General features: G+C 34.8%; 1 protein-coding gene across 2 annotated transcripts; it reads right to left on the bottom strand.

The window, feature by feature from the left end:
- Window positions 1–388: 388 nt before the first annotated feature.
- Window positions 389–6,318, bottom strand: LOC145814212 (cysteine proteinase inhibitor A-like). 2 transcript variants are annotated; one of them, XM_082910767.1, is made up of 4 exons: window positions 6,184–6,318; window positions 5,823–6,067; window positions 2,064–2,271; window positions 389–698 (listed from the first exon to the last, which is right to left on the bottom strand). In XM_082910767.1, exons 2-3 carry the CDS (start codon window positions 5,976–5,978, stop codon window positions 2,068–2,070), a joined length of 360 nt encoding a protein of 119 aa, XP_082766893.1. In that variant the 5' UTR covers window positions 5,979–6,067; window positions 6,184–6,318; the 3' UTR covers window positions 389–698; window positions 2,064–2,067. The 2 variants fall into 2 exon arrangements, with proteins under 2 accessions (XP_082766893.1, XP_082766892.1); XM_082910766.1 differs by having other exon boundaries at window positions 389–603; window positions 6,184–6,316.
- Between the last annotated feature and the right edge of the window lie 6,985 nt (window positions 6,319–13,303).

Raw genomic sequence — 13,303 nt, 5'->3', positions numbered from 1 at the left:
AAATTAGCAACAAGCCTTTAAATTGGACCAAGCAAACATTTCTAGCTAACCTTCCTATAATTTTGTAAAATTTAACCTCAATCCTTTTTAACAGGACCTGAAAATCATTCTTGGTTTACAACCCACCAAACATTACAAGATAGATAATCTACAACGTTATATCTACCGAATTTCAATTCGTCTGAATTGTCTAAATTTATGTATGTCAGTCATCCAAGCGGATGCCAGTTGACACACTAGATGACAAGGTAGACAGCCACGGTTGACAAGAATGATGCCAGTAATTCGATCGGTTGTCCAACTTACGTAATTCGGGCAATTCAGGCGAGTCCAAATTCAGTGGATTAATTATTTTTCATAAATAATTACAGGAATTTTAGCGCATCCCTCTTTCGCAATGTTAAACATGGAATTTTATTTATTTATCATAAAGGTCCTTAATTCCCATCAAATCCAAGGCTAAAAGTTAATACAGAACATAGAAAGTTTCAGATAGAAAACAAGATTACACAGTACTAGTAAAAACTGAAACATATAGCCCCAATATTCATTCAAATGGGTCAGAACCTTCAAAGCTTTACATCCTTCAACTGGAACCTTCACCTGAGTTTGACTGACAACATCAGTTTATGCCTTAAAAATAAACTTACAGCAAGGAACCTACCATGCTTTGCTTGCACATGGAACATAAGTCACTACTAGACAAAAAAAAAGAAGAGAATTTATAAACTTCGAATACTTCTAGGACTCTAAGCATGGATATGATACAAGATTTAAATGATATGAGGCGCATGATGCAGACACATCAATAAGTCAAATTCTTCAAGAGATAAAAAGCATGTACAATCGATGCCCATAATATACAATCAATCATGTAACTGATTACTCATTATTCACAAAGAACCACATTGATAATAGTTGCATTGAATTTTCAACTAATATTAAAATATTCATAGAGGGTAAAAGGAGGTTATATTGTATGGACATTTAACACAAAGACAGGATTCATATTTTCCTTGTTCTTTATGATATGTTCAAAATTGTGAAAACATTGTTGAGCTTTCACTTCTTTTTTTTTAAATAAATAAATAAATTAATTAAAACTCCTTATTGTGCTTTTACTTACCAGTATTTACATGGTAGAAAAGCCACATCAAATTCATGGCATGTCAAATGCACATTCAGGAACTAAGAAGCACAGACATGCGGCATGCGACATGTGGCACAGGTTAAATCGATCTCTATTCTCTATTTAAAACTTCTTTCTTTCATCAAGGCATCTATCTCATTCTCTCTCTTGTCAACCCTAACCCTAAAGGTTAAATCTATCTACCATAGTCCAAAAGCCCCACAATCCAAAGCCCCTTTCACGATCTGAACACCCAAAAGACAAAGCCCCATTTCACACAGCATCACACAGCGTCAACAACCTTTAAGCTTCAATAATGGTAGATTTCTAGCTTTAGAATGCCGATGGCAACAACACTGATTGGTGGCGGTGGGCAAAGACTAATTGATCTTCAAGCTTCAAGAAAGACGGTGGCGGAGACATTGATTGTTGGCTGTGGTGGTCATGCTGGTTGATCCAGGTTTGGTTGTAGAGTTTTGGTTTTCTACATCTATTGATCTCCAAGTTTGGTTCGGTTTTTGTTTTAAATTTAGTTAGGTTTTTGAGGTTTGGTTAGTGTTTTGCTATATTAGAAATCCTGCTTCTATACAACTCTTTTGGGTTCTTCTTCTTCATTGAATATGTTGAACCCCTTCTTCTATTAAATCAGTAATTGCCTAGTGTGCACAAAATTTTTTATGTTTGGGTTTTTTATTTCCAAACCCAACCAATAAACTGAAGAAGATTAACAGAAGATTTTGATCTAACATGCGGTTGAAATCAGTTAGGCATATTCCCACTCGAACAGGTTCAGTCAAGTGACCGATTTTGACAAACCTGACCTGAATTGACCCGTGGACACCCTAATTGATTAATTAATACCATACTTACTGATGAAACATTAATCATCAAACTTAAACTACATAAAGGCATTGGGTTCCATAGTAATAGTTACCTAGCTAAGCACTAGGGTGTGAAGGAGCATCACCGATGGGCTTGAATTCCTGCAACTCCTTGAATTTCATCCATGACTTCTCCCAGACCTTCGCTTCATAAGCTTTCTTTTGACCACCATTGGTTGCTTCCAGTGTTATATAATACATCATTCCAGCAACAACCTGCTGCTTCGCATTCACGACTTTGCTGAACTCAAGACAAGCATTCTGCTCACAACAGTAAAAACAAAAAACAAGAACAAAACTGCATCAATGAATTGTACACTTATAAAATTTTGATTATATATAAGTGTATATATAGACACATATACGCATAAATACGGACATCACTACAACATACACTGAATATAGGAAATATTACATAATTTGAAAAATAAAAATAGAAAAAAAAGGTCAAAAAATTATCTTACCCCTGTTAGTTTGAATGGAAAAATATTCATCATAGTAGGATAATCATAGATAGCAGAAGAGTGTTATTTTCCAGCCAAAACAAACTGAGGGATCATGAACAATAGAATTAACTAATAGAGTAAAATGATGACCCAAAAAAATTATTTTTTGTTTTCTTTGATTCAATAGAATAATTTACACCTGAAAACAACTTATTCCTTTTGCTTTCTGATCCTTGGTTGCAGTCTTAAAATTATTTTCCTTGTGAGCGTGGATAGTAGAAGAACCATCTAATTAGGAATGAAACACACTGCAATTAACCATAGTTATCATAGGCAGCCGCCTAGGCATAGCCTGCCAAACCAGGGCAGTCTCTTTGGGTTGGTCTTGGGCTTCAACTATCTTTAAGAAACCAACGGAATTTCTATTTAAAGGCCAACTTTAAATAGAGTTTTTCGTAGTTGCTTATAAATTTTGACCTGCTTCACGCACAAATTTTTTAGTACATTATATTTTCATAAGGATATGTATCAATTTTTAACTCATTAATTCTAGATATATGCTTTACTCTTTGAGCTCTATAAAAAGAGTATTCCTCCCTATGTTACCAGAAAACGCTAATACCTTAACGAATTACGTATTGGCATGCATGTTCCGAAACATGGTACACTTTTGTTCCAAAATAGTAAATTTAGAAATCCAAAGCGATCCTAAAAGTTTTTTTTTTCAATATGTCCTTAAATGTTACCTTAGGAAGAAAAAATTCAAATATAATGAATTAAAATTTAAGGTGAGTTAAGTTTTGACAAGACAAAAAATCAAAAAATAGGTCATACTGCTCATAGAAAATATTACATTTTATTAGATATCTAATAGTTAAAAAAAAAATTACTTTAGAAATATCTTAAATTCTTAAGTATAATATATACAGGTCTACCCCTATCGTACCACATTTTAGAGCATAGTACCACGTTCCCGTTTCCGTTCCACATACCAGAATGATCCAAGTTCCGGGTAACATCGATTCCTCCTCCAGGGAGTATTCTTGGCAGCCCCAAATGTGGTTAGACCAGGTGATGGGAGGCGCAGGGAATAGGCCTTGTTAGGTGGGAGCTTAAATTCGAAGCACACACAGATGGGATTTCCTGCACTGGGTTGGATGTTGGGCCGCATTGGGTGGCTACACTTAGTTAATACAAAAACCTCTATTTGTTGGCTCCGTCCACTACCCACATGGTAAGGAGCCCACCATCCACATGGTGTGGGTGGCACCATGTGGTAAAAGAAGCTGGTGGAGGGCAACACCAACTCACTAAAGGAAGATAGTGAGGGTGGCACCACCTTGGTCAATTATGGCTATCACTTCACCTACTCCTCCTCTCTTGGTTATAAATTGAGATGAGTGAGGAGGGGTTGGATATATCAGAAATTGGAGAGTGAGAGCTGTGAGTTGAGTGAGTTTCATCTCCTCCTCTGTATTTGTATTTTGCTCCATTTTATTGAAAATTCTCATTTCTGTCCGTGGATATAGGCATTGGGCCGAACCACGTAAATATTGTGTTCTCTGTGTGTGTGAGATAATTTTTCTGGGTGTGTTTGATCCTAACACTATTGTCACCACTACATTGAATAAAACCATAAGACATGAGAACGCTACACATCCAACTATGTTTTCTAGGATGAAAGTTGATCATGGTTACAGGTGAGTGGGGATTTGTGTTTATATGTAAGTTTGTCTATGATATACGTCTCAGAAAGAAAACCTATAACACTGTATAGGCAATCTAATCTAACCTAGCTCAAGAAAAAAATTAAGATTAAAATCCAACTCACTGAGAGAGAGAGAGAGAGAGAGACTAAAACGTGGGTTATGAAGAGAAACAAGATGAAGATGAAAAGAGGTTCTGACATTACGCCCCCCATGATTGGAGGTCAGAGATGCAGATGACGTGATAAAGGTTTATCAATCTAGCTAGGAATATTTCTTCCCCATTTCTTCCTCTTTTTGCAGCTAATCTTGGGTTGGATTTTACAAGAAAAGTCATAGAGGTAGGAAGATAGTAGGGTAAAATCTTATAGGTTTATTTTTTGAAATAAATAAAAACTAAATTTATGCTATGTTTGGTTGAGCGATTTGGGAAGAGATTTGTAAACGGAAATGAAAAATATAGGTGAAATGTAAATAAAATATACTTACATTTCACATAATTTTACCTACATTTTTTATTTCTGTTTTCAAATTCCTTCTCAAATCTCTTAACCAAACAAAGTGTGAAGGTGTACCCATTTAGTAGGATCTTGGATGAGATGAGAGTAGAAAAGAAACAATTTTCGCTCTACCAAAACAACCACTCTTTTCTAATTTCTACACATAATAATATACATGTACATACATGCAGATCTACAAAGAGAGAGAGAGATCACTTTCAACACTCAAGGCTGTTAGAGAGTCACTCTGCTACTTAACCCTTTGAGCCTGCACTTTGCACTATCCTGTCTACTTGCTAGTGTAAAAATGAATAATTGATTTGAAAAATCCATGAGGAAGTTCAAAATAGAATGTCCAGAACGCCATGTACACTGATGTAGTATTCATAAAAGTAAAAAATAAAAAATCTCCCACGTGCACGTATCCATCTATAACCAATGATTTCACTCTTGGGCTATGTTTGTTTGGACGAAATGGATTAAATTAGATTATCATTCTCATAACTAATAATTTTAGATCTACGAATGCCTTTAGATTGTGTTTCCTATCCTATCCTATATTTGGATTAAATTAAGATTATAAGGAGGGACTAATAGTTCAGACTTTGGCTTAGTTTTTCAATTTATGTCATATCCCTTTTTGTGGGATTAAATAGTTCATGGGATGTCCGTATTTCAATTGTTTAACCAAATATCGAATTAATAATTTTATTGAACTATTAATTCAATCCTCAGCTCATGTTCACTCAAGCAAATATCGCCTTGGGGTTTTGTTTTGTGCGGTGCTATTGACAGGTCATTATACATCTAATGGCTATTGATGTGGATGTAACATTTCCTCTATTGTACTGAGTACACATGCTAACAAAAGCCATAGAATAATGATCTCTCATTGTTAAGATTACATGTGTTTAATTTAATTATACAAATAAAAACAATACAATACTAGTATATAATTTTTTTATCAAATATATATATATATATATGAATCGAAGAGTCTGCTTTGCAAGTAGTCACTTTTTCCTTTTATCATATGAAAATCGAAACCAAAAAAAAAAAAAAAAGAACATTCAGCCGAACCAAACAGAACTAGTACTATTTCATTTTCCCGGAAAATTTTGAAGATAAAGTTTGAAGGGAGAGAGAGAGAGAGAGAAAACCTCTTTCTTGTTGTGTTCGTCAACGGCAAATCGAGCGAGGCTTGCCATCTCTAAGCTGTTCTCAGCGTCTTTCACTTCCGTAATTCCTCCGCTTATGGCCCTCTTTGAGCTGTTCGCAGCGCCTTCCACTTCCGTAATTCCTCCGAGTTCGGCCATCTCTCAATCTCTCTCTCTCTCTCTCTCTTTCTCTGTTTTACGAATTATTGCGAGGTATAAAGATGCAGATAGAGTTTGCTCTTTATATACTACACAAAAGAACGAACAATATTAAATCAAAAAAGAATAATAATTTAGTAAAATAAAATAATAATAATAAAAAAAAGAATCGGAAATCGCAATCAAACGGGTAGAGGGCATTGACATTGGTTAGTCGTTTCTTGACGTCGCCGGGGTCGAATCTACGTGTTCTTCTTTGCCTCATTCGCCCCACAGTGTTGGAAGATCGTTAAATGCGCAAATGTTGCTATCGGAGACGACATTATCCACATTTGTCCCCGTTTGCCAACTGATTTTTTTTTTTTTTTTTCTTTGTTTTTGAACAGACACATTTGTCCCCGTTTGGCGAGTGGAGTTTGGTTTAAGTTAGGTTTGACCACTTTCAATTTGAAACAAAAAAAAATCATAATCACTTTGCTTGGCTTTTATTTTTAAAAAATAATTTTTAAAAAATTTTACACTCTTATTTTCAGGATTTTTTTGTTTTTATTGAATTTTTTTAATATTTTATGCAAATTTTTTACTTTTTAGACACACCTAACATAAATACACCTAAAAAGTAAAAAAATTATAAAAAAAATCTTTTAAAAATTCACTAAATACCAAAAATACAAAAAAAAAAAAACAAGAATTTAGTACATTTTTTTATATTTTTGTGTATTTCTTAATTTTTTAAAATATTTTATCACAATTTTTTTACTTTTTAGACACATCTAAGTAAGGTGCATCTAAAAAAGTAAAAAAAATGTTTAAAATTTTAAAAATATTCATTAAAAACAAAAAAATACGAAAATAAAAAAACTCAGTTTTCAAAAAACTTAATCCAGAAAACTCAAACCAAACACAATGATTATTTTTTTGACTTTTTACGTATCATTTCATAAAAAAATAAAGTTAAAATTACTCATAAATCTCATTTTAGTAAATGTTACTCTAGTTAGTTCTAAATATTTTTTCTTAAACCATTTAGTCATTTTTATTTTTGGTGTGATATATGCTTTTCACATATGATGTTTTATGATGTTCCTCAATGCAGCCTTCCCATTCTTCTTCGTCTTCAACCCGGCCCATGCCTTCATTTTCTTCGTCTGCTCCCAGGGGTGGAATGGCCATTGGAGTTCCTGCTCACCACCCGACCCCTTCTCCCCCTCCTCCCTCCTCGTTTTTCTCTCTCAACCTGCCCTTTTTTGGCCAACAGTTTGGTGGGTTGCCTCGTAATTCCGCCAATGTTCCTGAATCTGTCTCTCTCTCTCTCAACTCTGACATGTTTTGGAAACCCTAACAATGGCGGACCAATCGGCCGCCGTCGATCTCATCCCTCCAAACCCTAACCCTACCATCATCGTCTCTTTGAACATCGTACGTTGGTGGGTCAGGTGGAAAGAAGGCGAATTTCACGGCCACACTCGACGTTACATTGCCCATTAACACCAACCCACCAAAGAATAGCGACCAATTGATGGAATCAATGAGGTTGGGATTGATTTCATGAAATTTTCTTTTGGTTTTTTGAGAGAATATTGGGTAGGAAAAGGTATGAAGTTTTTGATTTTTTTTTTTGGGGGGGGGGGGTTTGTTTTGTTTGAGATGAATTTGGCGTTTGATGATGAATGTGAAGGACAAGTGGCGTTGGGAAAGGGTGGTTTTGTGAGGGAGAGAATAGATCTGATCTAGTCGGTATGAGCTCAAAACAGAGACCTCTGAAACAAGAGTTAAAAAAGAACGATGAACAAGGTGATGAAGATGGTGATGATAACGATAGACAAAGTGTTTTGATGATGTTGATGATGTAGTTGATGTTGAAGATTTAGTTGATGTTGATGATGTTCAAATGTTGACGTTGCTAATGTTTGATGACGTTGATGATGTAGTTGATGTTGCTGATGTTTGATGATGTTGAAGATGTAGTTGATGTTGATGATGTTCACAATGTTTGATGATGTTAATGACGTATGATGATGTTTGATGATGTTGATGATGTTTCATGATGTTGATGATGTTTGAATGATGTTGATGATGCTTGATGATGTCGATGATGTTTGAATGATGTTGGTGATGTTGATGATGTTTGATGATATAGTTGATGTTTGATGATGATGTTGTTGGTGTAGTTAATGTTGCTGATGTTCGGAAAGGAAAGTAATCTAAAAAAGGCTTATAGTGAGCTTTTAACATTCAAATAGGACTTATTGGTCTACAAAATAAAAGGCAGGACCAAATAGTTTAACAAATTAAAATTTGAAATTTATTGGTGTTCTGCCCAAAATTAAAAAGTTATTAAAATAATTTATTCCTAAAAAAATAAAATATACTAAATAAGTTAATAAGACAAAATATCACATCTAAATCATAATCATTTTATTTTTTTTTATTTATAAAAAAGTCAAAAAAATCTTTCCAAATAGAACTAATTTGGCCAAGTTAAATTAGCTAAAAAAGTTATTCCCAATTAACCTTTTAATGTGTTTGTACGGTGCTGGTTGAAATGGACTAGTGTGGGTTCAAGTATAAATAAATTCATAAATTTTGATAAAATTTTTAAGATTATAATATTATATTTATATGTGTGATATTTTGATAAATTAAAAATTATAACACTTAGAGGTTATTTGAAATTATCTAAATAAGTATATTTTTTTAAATTTTTACGAAAAAAAATATACAGAAAAGTGAAGAGTTGATATAATCCAAATAAATACGTTTATCTAAGTAAGTGCACTTATTTAATTTATACCAGATAATACCTTATTATGTGATTAATTTTTATTTTTCAATTTTGTCCGCTAAGAAATTTTGTTGCAATTGATTTAAAATACAATACAAGTGTTTGGCATGGGCTAAAATAGCACATGTTATTTTAACACATTATCATAATTAGGTTGCAATCATCTTATTTAAGTCACATCATCTCTTTACCACATTACTTCAAACTCAACTTATATTTCACGTTTTTTTTTATATATAAAAAGTCAAAAAATATACCAATCTAGCACTTTCCAAACAATTCCAAATAATATCAGTGATGAGGTTACTTAATATTATCCCATTTGACTCAATTACGTAAATATAGAAATGTTGTATTTAGATCATAAATTTAAAAATATAAATAAAATATAATTATATTTCATTCATATTTTTCCTATCTAAATTCATGATCCAAATATATATTAAATCTCTCCCCTAAAAATAATAGATGGTGGATAACAGTTTCTTAAATTAGTGTTTCGAGGCATGGATGAACTTAGAGTGGGTGAACGCCAAACTATACAAATTCAACCTCCCCGTGCTTCTAAATATAAATAAATAGGTGGTGGCATGAATTACACCTCTATTTTTATAAAACATGGGTTCAAAATATAAATTTAACAATTTCGATGAAATATAATAAAAAAAAATATTTTGTCACAACTAGTGTCAATAGATTAACTTATAATTACTATCTTTTATAATTCAACATAAATATTAAAAATATATTTATTTATATATGTTTTTCATACTAATTTTCACATTTTATGTCAATAAGATTTAAAATAGAATACAAATAATATCATAACATATTCGGAGAGTACCAATATAACATTACTCATAAAATTCAGTATAATATTTAAATATAATTTTGTTTTTGTTTTTGTTTTTGTTTTTGTTTATATACCATTACTTCTAAATATATTATCCCATACTTAATACAAAGTAAAAATAAAACTAACTAAGATTTTAAAAAGCAAAGTGATGTTTTTTTTTTTATTTATTTAGTAGTTTCAGAATACAAAAATTGCTAAAACTTATAGGTTATTGACACAAAATAAAATTAAAATAAAACTAACTAAGATTTTAAAAAGAAAAGTGACGCTATTTTTTTTTTATTCAGTAATTTCATAATACAAAAATTATTAAAATTTATAGATTATTGGCACAAAAAAAAATTAAAAAATAAAAAGGTGATCTTTTGAATTTTCTTTTTTTTTAATTATAAAATTAAGTAGCTTTAGAATACAAAATTTGTTAAAAAAAAAAAAAATACAAGGGCAGTGGATACAACACATTGGGAATCTGTAGGTACGTGTTTGCCAGTAAGCTATACAAGTACTATCAAAACCATTTTACCAATATTAATCAGAGGGATCGGAACCTAACTGCGTGGGTTTCTAGATTTTCACCAATGACACACAGGCCAACATAATGAAACTACAACCACACCCCCTAATCAGATTTACCACTGTATTCACCCCTTTTTTTTTTCCTCAAAAATCAATACATTTATAATGTTCAATATGAAATGATGCTCAATGCACAATGTATGAGAAATTAGTTTTAATTCAATCTAATCCTCATGCAATGTCTACAACAATCAAGACTATCCTCCGCCGATAGCTCAAAACATATATTTCTATTCAAAAAATAATTTCCAATCAAAAGATACAATTACATCAATTACAATGGGAGTGATATTACATTTCAAACTCTACCATTATCGTCAACAACATAAACATTGTTCAAATTTCACAGTACCCAAAATCATTTTCCATTTCCCTTCACAATTCCAAATATCCAAAATCTAGGGCAAAACCCCCTTTATTTTACAAAATCAATATTAATTTCAAGAAGAAATATCCACCATTTTAACATATCTCACTCATAAATGCCTCCCCACAACCATTTTTAAGAATCCATTTAGAAAACTCTTCTTTTGATTTCAAATCCAAACCCTAAGTTTTTCCCAAAATTTTCCAAATCAATACCCTTTTCAAAGAATAAATAACTAAACTAAAACTCATATAAAAGAGTCAAAAAAATCCATACCTCAAAGTAGAAGATACGAAGAAACAATAGGTAGAGCTTGACGGAGTCGAAAACACTAACTTTTCCGATTAAAATGAAACCCTCGACGTGCTCAACATTTTACTTCAAAGGATTAGGGAGAGGAAAACCATGGATTGAGAGTATATGGAGCTAGAGTTCAAGAACTAAAGAGACAGAGAGAGAGAGAGTGAAGATCTAGGGTTTTGAAATGTTAGAGAGAGAAAGAGGTGAAAAATTGACTGAAAGTGGCTTCCTCTCGGACTGATATACGCACATATAAACATCCCATTTTTGACTGACCTTAAGACTCAGACGTCATCGATTGAGCACTCGATGATAGTGCATGTTGTTCTCATTTCGAGATTTTTGAGTTTTTGGCTGAGAGCCTTGCCTCCAGGCCTCTGAACTCTTTGTGCTTTGGCTCGGTTTGCGGACCAGGCCTTGTTTTCTCTTCCCTGGAGGGAGGAAGTAGTCTGGTAGACCATCATTTTGTTGTTGTAGACCACTTTTCTCGTTTGGAGACCAGTTTCCGATTTTCGGAGCCTTCGGCCGTGCGCCTTGGCTCGGGACGGCTTAACGTTCTCCGTTTGGCGTGGTTTTTGAACCACATCTTGTTGCCTCTGCCTAGAGGGACACTGTGGTCCAGGAGACCACTTTTGTGGTCGCAGACCAATTTTGGTGCTGATAGACTAGTTTTCGAGGCTTTCGGCTGTGCGCTTTGCCTCCTGAACTTTTGTCTTGCATCCGTTTTGGTTTGTTTTTGGTACAAGCCTTGTTTTCCTTTTTTGGAAGGTGTTACAAGGGTGGGAGACCAATTTTTCTCCTTGGAGACCACTTTTCTTTCCGCCAGCCAATTTTCTGGTCTGACAACTGGTTTCCTTAGTCTTTGGGTCACCTTTCCTGGTCGGCCACCACACCACCACCTTGTTTTCAGTGTGTAGACCTCTCCTACCCATGGCCGACCACTTGTTGTCTTGGGAGACCACTTGTGGTGGTCGGCCGACCACTATAAGTAGCTGGCCGACCACTTCAAGTGGTCGGCTGCTTTTTGTCACCTTTTTGGAGATATTTTCCTCTAGCTGGCACAGCTGGAGGGCACTAAAACTATCCTCCATAAATGTGTATGGAGGGATGGCCTTGAAGCTTAGCTTCCTCAAGAAGCTTTACCTTTTGTTCACTATAAGAGAGAACCACCTCCTCCCTCCTCTAGGTTCAGAAAATTTGGCCTTGAGAGATAGATATACACTTGTATCTATATTTCCTTGTTTGTTCTTGTTTTGTACCTTAAAGTGTAATTTTGTCTCACTTTTATACACAAACACACACTCAAACACCATACTCTTGGAGCTAAGGTCCCTTGAAGTTGTATTTGGAGTTCTTGGACTGGTTTAAACTCAGAAAAGTTGCTGGAGTTGCAGCTTTAAAGGTGGTCTTCAAGGGTGAGCCTTTAACCTTTTAAACCCCCATTCTTGCTTAAGCTTTTGAACCTACCTGAATGCTATTTTAGGCTTGAATTTAAACTACAAAAAGTTCTATTTTTCTGTTCTTGTGAAGTTTGTTTAAGGTCACTTTTGCATTGGGGGTGGTCCACCCACTCTTAGGCCTTGTTTTGAGCCATCCCTTTTGGCTCTTGTTCTAGCCTTTGCATGATCTTTCTACCACTGAAATCTAGAGGATTTTTAGTGGTAAAAAGGTGGTTTTGAGGTCTGTAGACACCCCATTTTTGACCGACCTTAAGACTCAGACGTCACCGATTGAGCGCTTGGTGATGTTGCATAATGTGCTCGTTCAGAAGTTTTAGAGTTGCGGCCGCGAGCCCTGCCTCCAGACTTCCGAACCCTTTTCTGTGCCTTGTCTCGATTTGCGAACCAGACTCGGTTTTCTCTGTTTCTTTTCCTGAGGGGAGGGAGAGGTCCTGTAGACCATCTCTCAATGTCCGTAGGCTACATTTGGTGGTCGTAGGCCATTTTTCCCATTTCGAAGTCCGGTTCCCGGTTTTCGGAGTCGTCAGGCCGTGTGCCTCGGTTCGGGACCGCTTAACCATCTCCGTTTGCTCCGGTTTTTGGCATACTTCCTGTTTTCTCCCTTTTGAGGGACACTGGGGGCTGAGAAGCCCACTTCGAGGTCGAATGCCGCTTTCGGTGCTTAATAACCCATTTTTGGGACCCCAAACTGCGTGTTTTGGTCCCCGAGCATTCGTTTTGCAACGGTTTTTGTTCATTTTTGGCAGGTACCTCTGTTTTATCACGAGGAAGGTCACTGAAGGGTGGGAGGCCGGCAATTGTTGCAGCAACCAATTATCTCTCCCCCGGAGCCTCCCGGCGCCCGTTTTTCCAACTTCCGGGCTAATGTTGAATACCTTGGAGCTAATGTTGTCAACTTTCAACCACATATCTGTGATGTACACACATGGGAGGCCCCTAAAAGTTCATGGCCGGCCAGTAATTCAACTTGACCCTTTTGAC

The sequence above is a fragment of the Camellia sinensis genome, unplaced genomic scaffold, assembly GCF_055761805.1.
Source record: "Camellia sinensis isolate YWXY unplaced genomic scaffold, ASM5576180v1 Unanchor1, whole genome shotgun sequence".
NCBI lineage: Eukaryota > Viridiplantae > Streptophyta > Magnoliopsida > Ericales > Theaceae > Camellia > Camellia sinensis.
This window is presented reverse-complemented; position numbering and strand designations above follow the sequence as displayed.

Coding starts and splice junctions, on each gene's coding strand:
- LOC145814212 (XM_082910767.1), bottom strand. CDS start 5,978: ATGGCCGAACTCGGAGGAATTACGGAAGTGGAAGGCGCTGCGAACAGC. Junction 2,272..5,822: donor ACGAACACAACAAGAAAGAG/GTTTTCTCTCTC, acceptor TGTTGTGAGCAG/AATGCTTGTCTTGAGTTCAG.